This window comes from Zalophus californianus, chromosome 1 (assembly GCF_009762305.2).
Source record: "Zalophus californianus isolate mZalCal1 chromosome 1, mZalCal1.pri.v2, whole genome shotgun sequence".
NCBI lineage: Eukaryota > Metazoa > Chordata > Mammalia > Carnivora > Otariidae > Zalophus > Zalophus californianus.
The window spans coordinates 5,765,302-5,781,542 of NC_045595.1; the positions used below are offsets into that span (position 1 = coordinate 5,765,302).

The following is a 16,241-nucleotide window of genomic DNA, read 5'->3' on the forward strand; positions in this document are numbered from 1 at the left end:
CAAGGGTCTTACCTAGGGGGACAGACCGAACTGTGTGCCCCCTCCAAAATTCATGTGTTGCAGCCCTAACCTGCAGGGCCTCGGGATGTGACTGTATTTGGAGGGAGGGCCTCTGAAGAGTGATTGAGTTAAAATGAGGCCATTAGGGTGGGCCCTAATCCAATGACTGGTGTCCTTATAAAAAGGAGAAAATAGGACACAGATGCGCACAGAAGGAAGACGTGTGAGGACACAGGGAGAAGGTGGCCATCTGCAAGTCAACGAGGGACGCCTCAGAAAGAACCAGCCCTGCCAACACCTTGATCTTGGGCTCCTTGCCTTCAGAACGAACCAGGAAGAAATAGTTTTTTTAATAATAAAACGATTTTACTTAAAATGTACCTTCATACACATATAACAACATCAAACATTTATTTAGGGGCGCCTGGCTGGCTCAGTCGGTGGAGTGTGCGACTCTTGAGGAGATCTCGGGGTTGTGGGTTCAAGCCCCAGGCTGGGTGGAGAGATTACTTAAGAACAAACAAAAAACATTTATCTGATGCTCTCAATGTGAGGGAATAGACTTCTGCTGTCCCTGACCCACCCAGACTGGGCTGCTCTGTTATGGCTCTGCAGCCAGGGCACACCAATCTGCCCAGGATGGACCTGAGTAAGACAGCAGCATATTGGGTACTAGGGATGTGGGGAGGGAACGAAGAGCAAGACAGACCCTTTCTCCATGGTCTCGGTTTCTCCTCTCTCCCACACAGACCTAGTGCTTTAACTGCATCCTGGGAATGTCCCCTTCCCTCCAAACTCAACCATCTCAGGCTACCGGGCCCCAGCTGAATGGGGGAGTGTAACAGCACCCCAGAGATGCCACTGCGAACCCATGACCTCACCCGCTGTGCTCTCCTTTCCCAGAGTGGTCTATGCAAACCTTGTCCTCGGGACCCTCCTCTCTCCTAGACCCCCACCCCCACCCCCACCCCACTGCTTATCTGCATTCTACTCAGTCTTTCCTCCTGTCCATCCCCTGGGGGTTGAGGCTAGGGCCTCTCTTGGTACTGGCCTGCTCCTTCCCCTTTCTCCACTCTCCCCTGAACTCTTCCAGCCTCGGGGGGAGGGCTGTGTGTCCTGTTCTCTCATCACATCATGGGCTGTTTGGCCCTGTGGTCCCAACCCCTGTCCCCTCTCTGCCATCCTCTGGGAGCGTGTGACCTTGGGCTCACTTGATCCTTCTGTAAAACGGGGCTAACAGGCCCCAGCTGAGGCTTACCGTGAGGACTGAGCTGCATCCTGGGTGGCTCCGTCGGTTGTGCGTCCAACTCTTGATCTCAGCTCAGGTCGTGATCTCAGGGTCGCAAGTTTGAGCCCCACATTGGGCTCCATGCTGGGAGGGGAGCCGACTTAAAAAAATAATAAAAATTAAAAATTTTTATTTTATTTTTTTTTAAGATTTTGTTTATTTATTTGACAGAGAGATAGAGAGCACAAGTAGGCAGAGAGGCAGGCAGAGGAAGAGGGAGAAGCAGACTCTCCACTGAGCAGGGAGACCGACGTGGGGCTCGATCCCAGGACCCTGGGATCATGACCTGGGCCAAAGGCAGCCGCTTAACCAACTGAGCCACCCAGGTGCCCCAAAATTAAAAATTTTTAAAAAAGGAACTGCAGCCACACAGTGGTCAGCCTGGAGGCCAGGAGCCACTCTTATTCCACATGGTTGCGGGCCTCTACCTGTCTTTTCTAGCAGGTGTGCAATTCATTAAGCCAGCGTTATCTCTGGGCATTTGGATCGGTGCCAAGCTGAAGGTAACCCACTGGAGACCAGAAGAAACGTCCTCTGGCCAACAGCCCTTCCTTGGCGGCTCTGGATGACTGTCAGTGCTACAACCACAGGAGCAGAACGTGAACCTTTTCCTATGCTGGTCAGGTAGCTTCCAATGGGTGTCAGCTTCACTTGGTTGCTGCCCCCGGGAAAGCCAGTGCTGGGGTTCCTGGCAAGGCCAGAATGATCGACACCTTGGGGCCTTACCCTTGGGCCCCTTGGTAGACCTGCTCTGGGGTTTGCTGACCCCCCCCGCCCTGCCCCGAACTGTTTCTTATCTTTGCTCCTTTGGTTCTTACCAATTTGCATGAGCTCTTAACAGACTGATAACACCTGGCTTGTTCCTATCACACAACCTGCTCTCGACTGCACACAGGCGTGCAGCACCATGAGAAATATGTGCTTTTGGATATGCTGTCTGGGGGTCTGGGAGGTTTGAAGATTTTGTGATGTGGGGAGTGTGGGTGTTGCCAGGGGCGGGGGGCAGGACCCGGTAACGGAAACACCCGTCCTCGGTGCTCCTGCCCCAGCACATCAGGGGCTGGTGGGAGGCACTTTGCATGCAGGCGACAGCATACGTGAGTCCCAGGCCTGCTTCCTGCGAGTCGCCAGATGAAGAACCAGGCTAGAGACGTGTTGCCACAAGTTGACTGCCTGCTAATGACCGACAAGCATGAAGCCTCCACCTCATTTATAAAGAAAAGATTGGGGAAAACAGTTTGGTGGTTCCTCAAAACATTAAACGTAGTTACCAGAGGACCCAGCCATCCCACTCCTAGGTACTGACCCAAGAGAAAGGAAAACATATGTTCATATAAAAACTTGTCCGTGAATGTTCACAGCAGCCTTATTCACAATAGCCAAGAAGTGGGAAAAGCCCCCATGTCCATCACGTGATGAATGGATAGAGGAAATGTGGTGTTGCCACACGGTGGAATATTACTCAGGCATGAAGTCCCAATTCATACTCCAGCGTGGATGGACCTTGATGACAGGATGCTCAAACACAAAAGGCCATATGTGACATGATTCCATTTACATGAAGTGACCAGAACAGGCAAATCCATGGGGTCAGGAAATCGGTTCGTGGTCACCAGAGGCTGGGGAGTGACTGCTAATGGGCATGGGTTTCTTTCGTTTTGGGGTAAAGAAATGTTCTGGAATGAGACAGTGGTGATGTCTGCACAACTTTGTGAATATATTAGAAACCCCTGACATTTCACTTAAAAAAAAAAAAAAAACTTTTAAAAAGCAGCAGTGCAGAAAGTCCCGCAAATACATGGGAAATATATGAGCCAAGCAAGAAAGAGAACTTGTATGCCATGAAAAGGAAACATCAGAAATCTTAAAAACGAAAACTAAAAGTGATAGAGGCTACTACAGTCAGCACTGGACTGACGGTGACTGAGTAAGAACACCTGGAAGTGAAAGTGATTGCTATCAGGGCACCTGGGTGACTCCGTTGTTAAGCGTCTGCCTTCAGCTCAGGTCATGATCCCGGGGTCCTGGGATTGAGCCCCGCGTCGGGCTCCCTGCTCGGCGGGAAGCCTGCTTCTCCCTCTCCCACTCCCCCTGCTTGTGTTCCCTCTCTCGCTGTGTCTCTGTCAAATAAATAAATAAAATCCTAAAAAAAAAAAAAAAAGTGATTGCTATCGATAACCCTCCAGGACAGCAGGGAAAGCCAAGCCACACCATGACCCCAGGAACCAGAGCTGCAGGGCCTTTCCTAACCTTCGACCTCAGGAGAGATAAAACACCCAATGTTGTTCTTGCCAGGAAGATACTGCAGTGGAATGGTTATGGGTCAGTTGCAGAAAGATCATTCTGGAAAGCAAAATTTGCCACACTTGTCCAGGTCAGTGACCCACGTTATCTCAGGTGGTGGTGTTCTAGGAGCCGAGGTTTTAAGACAAGAAGCGGATCAGGGAGCAAGCGGGGCTTTTTCCAGACGTGACTCTCTCCTGGTTTCGTGGAGTTTCCTCACAGCATGGCCCCCAAACGCCAGTCTTCACTCCTGCCTCAAACGAAGAAACCGAGACTACCTCCTGCCCCCAAGCTGCAGGAGACGTCGACATCTCAGCACTTGCCTAAGGGAGAAAAAGAACAGCAAGAAGCAATTGAACATATTGATGAAGTACAAAATGAAATAGACAGACTTAATGAACAAGCCAGTGAGGAGATTGTGAAAGTAGAACAGAAATATAACAAACTCCGCCAACCATTTTTTCAGAAGAGGTCGGAATTGATCGCCAAAATCCCCAATTTTTGGGTAACAACATTTGTCAACCATCCACAAGTGTCTGCACTGCTTGGGGAGGAGGATGAAGAGGCGCTGCATTATTTGACAAGAGTTGAAGTGACAGAATTGGAAGATATTAAATCAGGTTACAGAATAGATTTTTATTTTGATGAAAACCCTTACTTCGAAAATAAAGTTCTCTCCAAAGAATTTCATCTGAATGAGAGTGGTGATCCATCTTCAAAGTCCACTGAAATCAAATGGAAATCTGGAAAGGATTTGACGAAACGTTCAAGTCAAACACAGAATAAAGCCAGCAGGAAGAGACAGCATGAGGAACCAGAGAGCTTCTTCACCTGGTTTACGGACCATTCTGATGCAGGTGCAGATGAGTTAGGAGAGGTCATCAAAGATGATATTTGGCCAAATCCGTTACAGTACTACTTGGTTCCCGATATGGATGATGAAGAAGGGGAAGGAGAAGAAGATGATGATGATGATGATGAAGAAGAAGAATTGGAAGACATTGATGAAGAAGGAGACGAGGATGAAGGTGAAGATGAAGATGATGATGAGGGGGAGGAACGAGAGGAGGATGAAGGAGAAGATGACTAATGGAACACTGATGGATTCCAACCTTCCTTTTTTAATTTTCTTCAGTCCCTGGGAGCAAGCTGCCGTCTTTTTTTTTTTTTTTTTTCCTCCTCTTGTGCTCATTCGCCCTGTTTTTTGAAGTCTCTTTTCTCTCCCTTTATACCATGGTTCTCAACTTATTTTGGGGGGAAATACCTTGAGCAGAATACAGTGGGAAAAGAATCTCTACCCCTTTCTGTTCCAAATTCATTTTTATCCCTTCCTGTCTCAACAAAAACTTTATGGAATCAACACCACCGTGCTCTGTGGGAAAAAAGAAAAACCTTCTGCTCCCTTAGCTCTGCTGGAAGCTGGAGGGTGCTAGGCCCCTGTGTAGTAGTGCATAGAATTCTAGCTTTTTTCCTCCTTTCTCTGTATATTGGGCTCAGAGATTACACTGTGTCTCTATGTGAATATGGACAGTTAGCATTTACCAACATGTACCTGTCTACTTTCTCTTGTTTAAAAAAAAGAAAAAAAACTTAAAAAAAATGGGGTTATAGAAGGACAGCAAAGGGTGGGTTTGAGATGTTTGGGTGGGTTAAGTGGGCATTTTGACAACATGGCTTCTCCTTTGGCATGTTTAATTGTGATGTTTAACGGACATCCTTGCAGTTTAAGATGACACTTTTAAAATAAAACTCCTAATGATGACTTGAGCCCTGCCACTCGATGGGAGAATCAGCAGAACCTGTAGGATCTTATTTGGAATTGACATTCTCTATTGTAATTTTGTTCCTGTTTATTTTTAAATTTTCTTTTTGTTTCACTGGAAAGGAAAGATGATGCTCAGTTTTAAATGTTAAAAGTGTACAAGTTGCTTTGTTACAATAAAACTAAATGTGTACACACACACACACACACACACACAAAGAAGCGGATCAGGTGCCTGGGTGGCTCAGCAGGTGAAGCGACCGACTCTTGATCTCAGCTCAGGTCTCGATCTCAGGGTTGTGAGTTACAGCCCTGCACTGGGCTCCATGCTGGGCATGGAGACGACTTAAAAAAAAAAAAAGCGGAGCCCTTTCTTCTCTCTGGGGTGTTAACCACATTAGACGCTCTGCTCGGTGCCTGCTTTCTGTGTCCCTGAGGTGGTGGTGCCACCTGCTTTCACAAATAAGCAAACGGAGGCACAGGGACGTTATGAGCACAGTGGTGCCTAAAAGAAAGCCCTGCATTTCTGTGCCTCCTCCGGGGCCGGGTTCTTCAGGGCAGAAATGTGTATACATAGGAACCAAGGTGACCCACACCTGGAAGGGGCCAGTCCCCTTGGCACAAAGACATGACCTCCAAACTGTGGCTAACCTGAAAATACATGCTGCTGCCTAAGGAAAAATAAATAAAGCTTCCTGTTCTTGACAAAACTGACCTATTGGGCACTTGAGATGGAATCAGATTGCAGCTGTACAGCGTGTTGAGTGCCAGAACGCTCTTTGGGCTTGTCCAGGCTAGCCCGGCTTCCGTCCTCCCAACGAGCATCTGCTTTGATGCCTCAGCTCTGTTTGGGAGGCCAGTGAACACCTGACAGTGAAACCCATTTCTTGTGAACCCAAAATAGCCCCCACCTATATTCGGAGCCCTGGAAATGGTTCAGACGTCACAGCTTCCCCCCCATGTCACTGGGTCTAATGAATCAGGGCACCTCCTTTTCCACATCTGACTGGTCACCGACTAGTTTACTGATCCTACGTCATCAATTTCTGGAATCCTCCACAAATTCTTTTACATGCTCGTTGCCTAGGACAGGTGCATCAATTCCCTGCGGCCATTGTGACAAGTGACTGCCCCCTCGGTGGCCTAAAACAACACATATTTATTCTAAAACAACACACATTTATTCTCACAAATCCGTGCCCCAGAGGTCAGAAGTATGAAAGCAGTCTTACAAGGCTAAAATTAAGGTGTCAGCTGGGCTGCGGCCCTTCTGGGAGTGCTAGGAGGAAATCTGTTTCCGGGCCTTTTCCAGCTTCTAGAAGCTGCCTGCATCCTGTGGCTCATGGCCCCTTCTCCACCTGCACATCCAGCAATGGGATCACCGGCCTCTGCTCCGTCATCACATCTCCTCTGCCTCTGATCCTCCTGCCCTCCTTCTATAAGAACCTTGTGATTACGCGTCCCATGCGGATCATCCACGATAATCTCCCCCTCTCCAGATCCTTAACTTAATACCATCTGCAGAATCCCCCTCTGCCAGGTAAGGTCACGCAACTGGAGGTACCAGGAGACAAGGTCATAGACATCTTGGAGGGGCTGCTGTTCGGTCCACCGTAACAGAATTCACTTACTTTCTCTGAAAAGGGCCCGATAGTAAATACCATAGGCTTTGTGGGCCATATGGTCTCTGTCACCAGGCCTGGCTACGTAATTTTCAGGACCCTGATGCAAGATAAAAACGAGGGGCCCCTCATTCACAGATTTTTAAGAATTTCAAAATGGTGACAGAAGAGCAGGGCCCGGTGAGACCACAGTATGCACGGCCAGGAAGCGGGCCCTGCCTGGGAGCGGTCTGCCGCTGCCGCCATGGCTAGAAAGCCGCCAATGGGCCATTTGCAGATGACAGGTGACGCTGTGTCACTAGCAACCTTACGGGACACCTAAACTATAACTTTCTCAGGTCACAAGACATTATTCTGCTTTTGCTTTTATTTTTGTTTTAAGGAGGCTCCACGCCCAATATGGGGTTTGAACTCAGGACCCTGAGATCAAGAGTCAAGTGCTCCACCTACTGAGCCAGCCAGGCGCTACTCTTTTGTTATTTTTTTCAACTACTTAAAAATGTAAACATCAAGGGTGCCCGGATGGCTCAGTCAGTTAAGCTTCTGACTCTTGATTTCGGCTCAGGTCATGATCTCAGGGTCGGGAGATCGAGCCCCGCGACAGGCATTGCACTGGACATGGAGCCTGTTTGGGACTCTCTCTCCCTCTACCCCTCCCCACCCCCTTGTGCACTCATGCTCTCTTTAGCTTCAAGAAAAAAAAAAAAAGAGTAAACCTCACCCTTACTCACAGGCTGTACAAACACAAGTGTGGGCTGAATCGAGCTGGAATTTGCTGGCTCCTGGTCAACGGGGTAAAATCCCAACTTCACTGCCTGACTTTCCAGGGCCCTTTGAGGCTGGAAACAGACTCCCCAGTCCCACTTCACAATCTGCATCCAGTGCTCCTGATGGCTCCCGTTTCCTACCAGATCCCCTGGGACAAATCCGTGCCTGCGCTCCTCCGGGCTCCTCCGTCCAGAAGCCCCACCTTGCACCTGCTCCCACTATATTTCGGCTTAGACACCGTGCTCCATGAGAAGCGGTGCTCTGTGCCTATCCCTTGTCACCCCCGTTGGATTTATGTGTCTATGCATCCTCCTCTCCCTCGGGCAGTGATGTGCTCAAGGGCGGGAATGCAGGCTAAGCCAGCTTGGTGTCTCCTGACCTCACAGGCCCTCAGAGCTGGTACTTAGAGGGACGGCAAGAACAACCTAGAATTTCGGTGGCTGGAGTGTACTCAGATTCTGACCCCTAAGAACTAAAACTATGCTTCTTACCAAAAACAAAAACAAAACAATCCCCCACCCACAACCAAGAACTCCCTCTCTCAAATTCAGACCAAAAAAATAAAGATCTCTGAGACTAAACAGACCTGGATTCCAATCCTGACTGTCCTTACTAGACCTGTGCCCTTGGACAAGTCACCTCCCTTGCTCTTTTTTTTTTTTTTTTTTTTAAATATGGAACGCTTCACGAATTTGCAGGTCATCCTTGCGCAGGGGCCATGCTAATCTTCTCTGTATCATTCCAATTTTCGTATGTGTTCTGCTGAAGCGAGCACACCTCCCTTGCTCTTAAGACTGAGTCTCAATTCGCCATGGCCCACCAGCCCCTGTGTGATTTGCCCCTTCCAATCCCATGAGTCTTCTCTCCTCCTCGTCTCCACCACTGGCCTTTTCTCAGTCCCTAAGTGTGCCAGGCTCCTGCCTGCCTCAGGGTCTTTGCACTTCCTGTTCTTTCTGCCGGAAACATTCTGCCCCTCCCCTTTGCCTAGTGACTTACCCCTCCTGCCTCAGCTGCGACCCCACTGACTTGGGAAGCCTTCCTGGCCACCCCAAAATGAGGTTCTCCTGCTACATGCTTTTCTGGCACTCTGAACTTCTGCAGATTTTAATTATTTTGTAATGATCGTAATTGTGCGATTTCTGATCACTATGAACAAGAATCAGATTTAATAAGCACTTCACGCCACACTCTGTTCCAAAGGTTCTAAGAGTAGATGAGTTCATTTAATTTTCCCAGTGCCCTCATGAAGTACTATAATCACCCCCATTTCGCGGATGGGGAGGCTGAAGTTCAGAGAGATTAAAGAAACTTACCCAAGGTTGCACACCTCGTCAACGTTGCAGTTGCTCTCTTAAGCCTGTTCCCACAGGTTGACTGTGACTTCCGTGAGGGCAGATTCCCCCTCTGGCACGGTTGCTGTTGTATCCCCAGGGCGGAGCCCCTGCATCGGGCACACTGGGGCTGATTAAAAAGTATTGATGACCTAAAAGAAACAACACCCCAGTAGCAATGAGCACTCTGAGCGCCCAGATCTTGGTTTCTAACACTACTCTCTAATAAAAGAAACCAGGTGGGGAGAAATGGCTGATTTTAGGACTGGAGCAGGAAATACATGAGATGAGCCCAGAGCATCTTGTAGTACCAGGGAGTAAGGAAGTATTCCCAAGAAAACCAAAAAACCCCAAACCAAACACACTGATGGGAGTGTGTCAAAGGGTCACAGGAGCCAACTGAAAGAGCTCCCAATGGCCAAAGCTGGAACAATTAGAACAACAAAATAAAGTCGTAATGGATTATAACCCAGAGTACAAAATAAATATCCAGCGGCCACACTGTTATAATTAAATGATGGGTAAACCAATAAATTAGGGAGAGGAGAGAAATCTTCCATGCAGAATTCCACATAATTTACATAGACATCTCATGTAAGGAACACATCTCACTCCTTAGGTGTGTGCTGCACATAATGATTTCCTTCCAAAGTATACAATATAGAAAGGGGGGGGGCAAGTAACTTTATAGTGGAGAAACCTGACAAATGCTACCTCAGCCCGCAATCAAGGTCAACGTCAACAGGTATAGATAATGTTGGCAGTATGTACCCTTCACAGGAGGTGATGAGAGTCACACTTTACCTCTGGGGTTCTTCCTCCCCCCAAACCCATCATCCCAATCTTATCACCAGAAAAACACCAGACTTGGGGCGCCTGGGTGGCTCAGTCATTAAGCGCCTGCCTTCGGCTCAGGTCATGATCACAGGGTCCTGGGATCGAGCCCCGCATCGGGCTCCCTGCTCCGCAGAGAGCCTGCTTCTCCCTCTCCCACTCCCCCTGCTGTGTTCCCTCTCTCGCTGTGTCTCTCTCTGTCTCAAAATAAATTTTAAAAAGAAAAGAAAAAAAAGAAAAACACCAGACAAATTCCAAAAGAGGGGCATTCTACAAAATACCTGATCATTTCTTCTCAAAACCATTAAGGTCGTCTAAAACAAGGCAAGTCTGAGAACCCACCACAGCCGAGAGGCACCTAAAGAAACAGGACAACTAAATGAGTGGATCTTAAAAGTTCTCATCACAACAACAAAATATTTATAATTATGTGTGATGATAGGAGTTAACTAAACTTATTGCGCTAATTATCTTACAACATATACACATATTAAATCATTATGCTGTAAATCGAAAACTAGCATGTGTTACATGTCAATTATATTTCAAAAAAAGAGAGAGACAGAGACAGAGACAGAGACAGAGAACCAGGACAGCTAAAAGTAAGGTGGCACCCTGCATGGGATTCTGGAAGGGAAGAAGGACGTTCAGTAAAAACAAAGGAAATCTACATAAACTATGAACTTTGGTTCATAATGTACCAATTTTGATTAATTATTACAAATGTACCAAGCTAATGAAAGATGTTACTAATAGGAGAAACTGGGTGTGGGGAAAATGATAACTCTGTACTTTCAAATATTTCTGTAAATCTCAAACTGCTCCAAAAGACAAAGTCTACTAATGAGAACAAGAACAAAGTACAGATGAATACATGGACGTCATTCTTCACCATGGCGACGATTATGGCTCCCTTCTCACAGAGCTACTGTGGGGATTACACATGAAGTATTTAGCATGAAGTACACCCTGGATTCAGAGCACTGCCCACCATTCTACTAAATCTATGCCATCCACTATGGGAGCCACAAGCTCTGTGTGACTAAATTTAAATTAAGTAAAAATTAAGGACATTAAAAATTCAGTTCTTCTGTGGCACCAGCCACATGTCAAGTGCCCAAAAGCCACGTGGAGCGAGTGGCTACTAAATCAGACAGTGATGATAAAGAACATGCCCATCATTGCAGGAAGTCCTACCAGACAAACACGGCATTAAACAATGAATGGCATAATTACTTGCTCAATTCCTTCTGCAAATGCCATCTTCTCAACCTTCCCTACCTCCCTCTTTCAAACTGCAATCCTCCCACATTCCCCATACCCTTTCTCCAATTCTTACCCCTTTCCACCACTTGATGTGAAATCCACTTGATGTCTCTTCTGCCTCCCCATCTAGCACTGCAGGTCCAACGCAGTAGCCACGTGGTTGCTGAGCTCTTGAAATGTAGCCAGTCCAGTCTAAGATGGCACTGGTGTAAGACACACCAGATTTCAGAGGAGTTGGGGGGGGGTGGGGTGGGGGCAGAGGATGTAAAAAGTCTCATAACCTTTTATATTGATTACGCGTAGAAATAACATTTTGGACACGTTGTTACATGAAACACATCATTAATAGGAACATCACCTGTTTTTTTTTTTTTTTTAACTTTTCTTTCCTTTAACACAGAGCCTACAAAATTTAATATGCACCTAACATTTGTGACTAACATTTTTGTCCATTCGTTGCCCAATACAAGTGACTGGCATATAGTAGACGCTCAATAAAACTTTAACGACTGCTAGGCTGCGCCTCGGGGAACCTGCTAGCTCCAACAATCAACACTAATATAAGACAGACGACGTCCCATGCTCCACCTCTTCACCACACCAGATAAGGAAACTGAGGCCCCGCGAGGTGACGTCAGCCACTTCCCAACGGCACGTAGAGCGGAAACGTCGGGGTCGGGATTCGAACCCGGGTCCTGTCCCCACAGCCCTGGCGCGCTGACCATTCCTACCTGGCAGGGAGGTGGCGGCGGCGGGAAAGACAGGCGCGAGGCACACAGCATGCGCTCGGCAAGGGGCGCGGCTCTTCGGCCACCGCCTTCCGTCGGCCTCCGTGGGCCGGGCCATAGCCAGCCCCCTCCGCGGCCATCGCCGGCCACCCGCGTCTCCGCCGGCCGCCGAGCCCTTAGCAGGCGGCGCCAGCCGGAAGTCCCGCCTCCGCCGCGCGCCCCGGGGCGCCGAGACAGGCACGTCGGCCAATGAGAAGCGCACCGTGGCGGACGCCGGCCAATGGGCGCGCGCGCCGGGGGGGCGTGTCCGGGCCGCGGGCCGGAGCGGGTCGTGCGCGCTGAGGAGGAGCCGCCGCCGCCGTCGCCGTCGCCGCTGCCGCCGCCGCCGCTACCGAGGCCGAGCGGAGCCGTTAGCGCCGCGCCGCCGCCGCCCGCCCGCCCCGGAGCAGCCCCGGGCCCGCCCGCTCGCGTCCAGGTGAGGCGGGGGCCTTCGGCGGCACCCGACGGGGTAGGCCGCGGCAGGCCTGAGCTCGCCTGGCCCAGCCGCGGGCGCCCGCGGGCCTGCACCGGCCGAGGCCCAGGCCGCACCGGGCTGGGAGGGGACGCGCGCGGGCCGTAGCGGGCGGGCGGGGGCCGGCCGGTGTGGGCGCCGGCGTCAGGCCCCGGGCCGGATTCCTCAGCCGCCGCGAGGGGCGGGCGAGGGGGACACGGCGTGGGCACGCGCCTGGCGGCCGGGCTCCGCGGCCGGGGCCCCAGCAGTACTGGCAGCCGGGGAGCCGGGGGCGGGAGAGCGAAGCCAGAGGCGAGGGAGTGGGGTGAGCGCCTTCGGCGCGCAGAGGTCGCGGCCCACGGGCTCGCTCCCCGGGGAGATCCTACAGATTCTTTTGTAGTCGTTGTCAGAAGACCGCGGTCGATCTGAGGTCCTTTTAGAAGTGTGCATACCTTTCAGTATGTATGGGAGTCCTAGAAAAATATAGATTATTTGAACGCCATCTCTAACAAAGCTGTTTTTGGGGCGTGGGACGTTGGGATTTGTAAAATGTGTGTGTGTGTGTGTTGAAAACACAACCTGCACGCAATTGAACAATGGGGGATGGATGCTCTTCCTTTTCCGGTCTCCTCTGCTGCTAGGCTTATTAAAATGGGTTCTGATACCTACTGTGTGCAGGGCAGGTGGGGAACTTTTGAATGCTCTGCCCCTGGAGGGACAGAGCCCCCCCCCCCTTACCAAAAGTCTTCATGTAGGATCTGTATGGTCAGTGCTCCAGAAGTGGGAAAATGGGAAAGATGGTCCTACTGGAGAAGGATTTCACAACCTGGTCACTAGTGACATTTTGGGTCTGATCACGCTTGGTTGGGGTGAGTGTGGGGAGGATGGCCTGTGTATTGTAGGATGTTGAGTAGCATCCCACTAGATGCCAGCAGCATCTCTTCCCTTTCCTCCCCCCACCCCCGCCCCCAGTTGTGAAGATCAAAAATGTCTTCAGATATTGCCAAAAGTATCACACACACGAGAACCACCACTGGACTAAATGATCTTTTACTAAAAGTTCCTCCAGCCACATCTCTGATGCCTCAGGATCCAAGGTTCTCAAGAACTTGTACAAATTCAACTGTGGCAGCCTTAGTTTTCTTATCTGTAAAATGGAATGGAAAAATTGCTGCGCAGATTTAAGAGTGTGGGAAGCCCCTAGCGATGGCCTGAGTGTGGTAAGCACTGAATAGGTAATGTTATAATCAATAGATAATGTTACAATCAGTACTTAGTGAGGATTTACTATGGGCTTGTCCTTTACAGATCTTTATCTCCAGCCCTTGACATAGGTGCTATTGTAATTTCCATCTTCAGGACAAACAAACCAAGGCTTAGATGGGTCACTTGTTACGACCAGTCTCGCACCGTAAGGTGGCTGAGGCGGGATTTGAACTCAGGCCCTCTGACTCAAAATCCTTACTCTTAACCATGAGATTTTACTGCTCTTATGATCACAAGTGTCCAGGGGATCCCAAGAGGAATTCCATTCAGTTGTCATTGAACGTCTTCTGTGTGTAAAGCTTTGTGCTGGGATCTGTTATAAAATTTTGTGACTTCAGGGTCCACAAAGAAGCTGGGAATACAAACATCTCAAAATGTGAAAATAATGTTTATGTTGAAGCACTGGTTTTGGAGGAGGCAGAGTTTCGGTTTGGATGTGTTGAGTCTGAGGTCATGCTGCAGCAAGTGGAAAAGGAGAGAATTATGAAAATACTCTTTTTGCTGCTTGCTTTATTGCTTCTCTCACTCCCTGCTTCCCATCTCTGTGCTTTCATACTCTAGCAAAAGTTGTCTTTTTTAAAATGCAGATCTGATCATCACTCCTGATTAAAAGTTTTCGTAGTGGAAAGAATTTTAATTTTTTTCACCTCTTTAGGTGACTTAAAAGTTAAAGTTTGGGGTCCCAGGTCTTGCACCTTCTGACCCTCCCTCCCTTTTGCATTTCACCCGCACCTGGACCTGAAACTCCCGCCCTTTCTCTGCCTGTTGTCCCACTGCCTCCCAGCTCTCCTCCACCTAGAGAATCCTTTCCTCATGCTGAGAGGCCCAGCTCAGAGCTCACTCACCATTCGAAGCCGCCTCTGATTGCCACTCTCCCTTTACCCGCCCTGGAATCAACTAACTGTTCCCTAGCTTGTGTTCCCATCCCTTTCAACAGAGTCAAATTAAAAGCTGAATGGTGAGGAAAGTGCGGTTGCCGCCTTTTGCCCCTAGGTGGCAATAGTGAAGCAGCGAGGCTGACCCAAGTGTGTAAGTCAGGGGAAGACCGGAGGAAAGCAGCCTACGGAAGGGAAGTGAGTCTGGCTTCCCTCCTTTAACCAACTCTCCCTGCCCCGCTGCTAGGCTCTTAGAGGCAGTGGTGATTACAGTGGTGATTACAGTGTGGGCAGAGTGTTCTAGCCACAAGTGCGGTGAGGGTTGTGCACTGACTGATGTGCAAGCACTGAAAAGGAGACTGTTCGCCCAGGCTTGCTGGGCAAAGGAGATCACAGAATGGTTCCTGGAGGAGGCCAAGCATGGGGGGAGGCTGGAGTTAGCCAGGTACAGACCACAGGGAACAGCTTTGCAGGATGCAGGAATAGCATCTGCAAAAGCATGGAAGTGGGAACATCTTGGTTTGTTCCGGAAACCACTTGGGGTCTGGTCCTTCAGGGGCAGGTAGTGGCAAGAGGACTCCTGCGGCTGGTGTGCAGAGGGTGTTTTCCTGTAGGCCAGGCCAGGGGTCATTTTAGTCCATGCAGTGAAGGAGGCAGAGTTGGAGGGAGACAGCGCTGAAGGCCAGCAAACCAGTTAGAAGGTGATTGCTTTGCTCTATGTAGGAAAAGCTGCGGATGCGACCCAGAGCTGTAGTGGTAGAGAAAGAGGGGGGATGGGTTTGAGACATGGTTGGGGGGTAAGAGACACAGGACTCTGTGGGTATTCAGATGCGGGATGTGAGCGAGCAAGAAAGGACAGCAGTGGATGATTCTGGGTCTCTGCCTGAGTGACCAGTAGAAGGATAGGTCAATAAGAGAAACAGGGAAGGCAAGAGAAGGAGCAGTTTGAAATGTGGACACAGGAAGGCATGCAGTGGATGTACTGTGAAGCAGGGAGGGGACAGAAGGCATTTTCCATGTCCGTACGTGTTGGGGGCACGCTTATGATCACTGTCGGTCCCACTTGACCCAGGGCCCCCGTGTGCTTTGGCCAAGTCGATGGTCACACTTTCGTAGGCTGAAAACATGAAACGTGACTGCTTGTTGGGAAACAGGGAGAAGGGGAAGAAACTGCCTCCTTGAGGAACTTCCAGCCTGAGGAGGGGAGAAGAGACCTATGTAGATGTATAAGATGAAGTAGCAAAAGGGTAAAGCAGTGGGTCGTGACAGCATTGCTAGTGTTGAAAGAAAGGATTGTCCAGTGTTCGGTTTTTGTGTTTGATGAAAGAGCTGGTGTCTGGGGTGGCTCAGTCGTTGGGCGTCTGCCTTCCGCTCAGGTCATGATCCCGGGGTCCTGGGATCGAGCCCCGCAGTGGGCTCCCTGCTCAGCAGGAAGCCTGCTTCTCCCTCTCCCACTCCCCTTGCTTGTGTTCCCTCTCTCACTGTGTCTCTCCCTGTCAAATAAATAAATAAAATCTTTACCAAAAAAAAAAAAAAAGAGCTGGTGTCTATACCAGTTGTTGTGATCAAAGAGGCATGGGCAGGAGTTTTCAGGTGCTGCCAATGGCCCGGGTGAATTAGAGAGGAGAGACAAAGAGGTCCAGAAGCCTGAGTGGACTGGTTTGGGCAGGCAGAGAGAGATGAGAAGGTGAACTTGGAGATAAGTCTAGAAAAGTATATCAGGGTCAG

At 49.6% G+C, this 16,241-nt stretch overlaps 3 protein-coding genes and 1 non-coding gene across 5 annotated transcripts in view; 2 read left to right on the forward strand and 2 right to left on the reverse strand.

Moving 5' to 3' along the window:
- Positions 1–1,134: 1,134 nt before the first annotated feature.
- Positions 1,135–4,956, forward strand: LOC113916419 (protein SET). 2 transcript variants are annotated; one of them, XM_035726402.1, is made up of 3 exons: positions 1,135–1,141; positions 1,326–1,364; positions 3,904–4,956. In XM_035726402.1, exons 1-3 carry the CDS (start codon positions 1,135–1,137, stop codon positions 4,659–4,661), a joined length of 804 nt encoding a protein of 267 aa, XP_035582295.1. In that variant the 3' UTR covers positions 4,662–4,956. The 2 variants fall into 2 exon arrangements, with proteins under 2 accessions (XP_035582295.1, XP_027438482.1); XM_027582681.2 differs by lacking the exons at positions 1,135–1,141; positions 1,326–1,364 and having other exon boundaries at positions 3,780–4,956.
- On the reverse strand, positions 3,765–13,123 carry LOC113916117 (translation initiation factor IF-2-like). Its single transcript, XM_027582013.2, has 6 exons — positions 13,111–13,123; positions 11,886–12,643; positions 11,228–11,357; positions 10,170–10,246; positions 9,037–9,206; positions 3,765–3,894 (listed from the first exon to the last, which is right to left on the reverse strand). Exons 1-4 carry the CDS (start codon positions 13,121–13,123, stop codon positions 10,203–10,205), a joined length of 945 nt encoding a protein of 314 aa, XP_027437814.1. The 3' UTR covers positions 3,765–3,894; positions 9,037–9,206; positions 10,170–10,202.
- LOC113919014 lies at positions 8,392–8,498 on the reverse strand. The gene has a single exon (XR_003518760.1). It is a non-coding gene; the product is annotated as a U6 spliceosomal RNA (small nuclear RNA).
- ELAVL1 (ELAV like RNA binding protein 1) overlaps positions 12,268–16,241 on the forward strand; it is a 36,977-nt gene continuing 33,003 nt past the window's right edge. The window contains exon 1 of the mRNA XM_027582679.1: positions 12,268–12,357. The gene's annotated coding sequence lies outside the window, so the exon portion shown is untranslated. The remainder of the gene's footprint in view (positions 12,358–16,241) is intronic.

Excerpts from the sequence above, each read along its gene's own strand:
- LOC113916117 (XM_027582013.2), bottom strand. Across the intron at positions 11,358-11,885 it reads CGCCGCCACCTCCCTGCCAG|TGCCATCTTAGACTGGACTG; the intron begins GTAGGAATGGTC and ends GTCTTACACCAG. Across the intron at positions 10,247-11,227 it reads ACATCAAGTGGTGGAAAGGG|GTGCCTCTCGGCTGTGGTGG; the intron begins GTAAGAATTGGA and ends CTGTTTCTTTAG.
- LOC113916419 (XM_027582681.2), top strand. The coding sequence starts at position 3,795 with ATGGCCCCCAAACGCCAGTCTTCACTCCTGCCTCAAACGAAGAAACCG.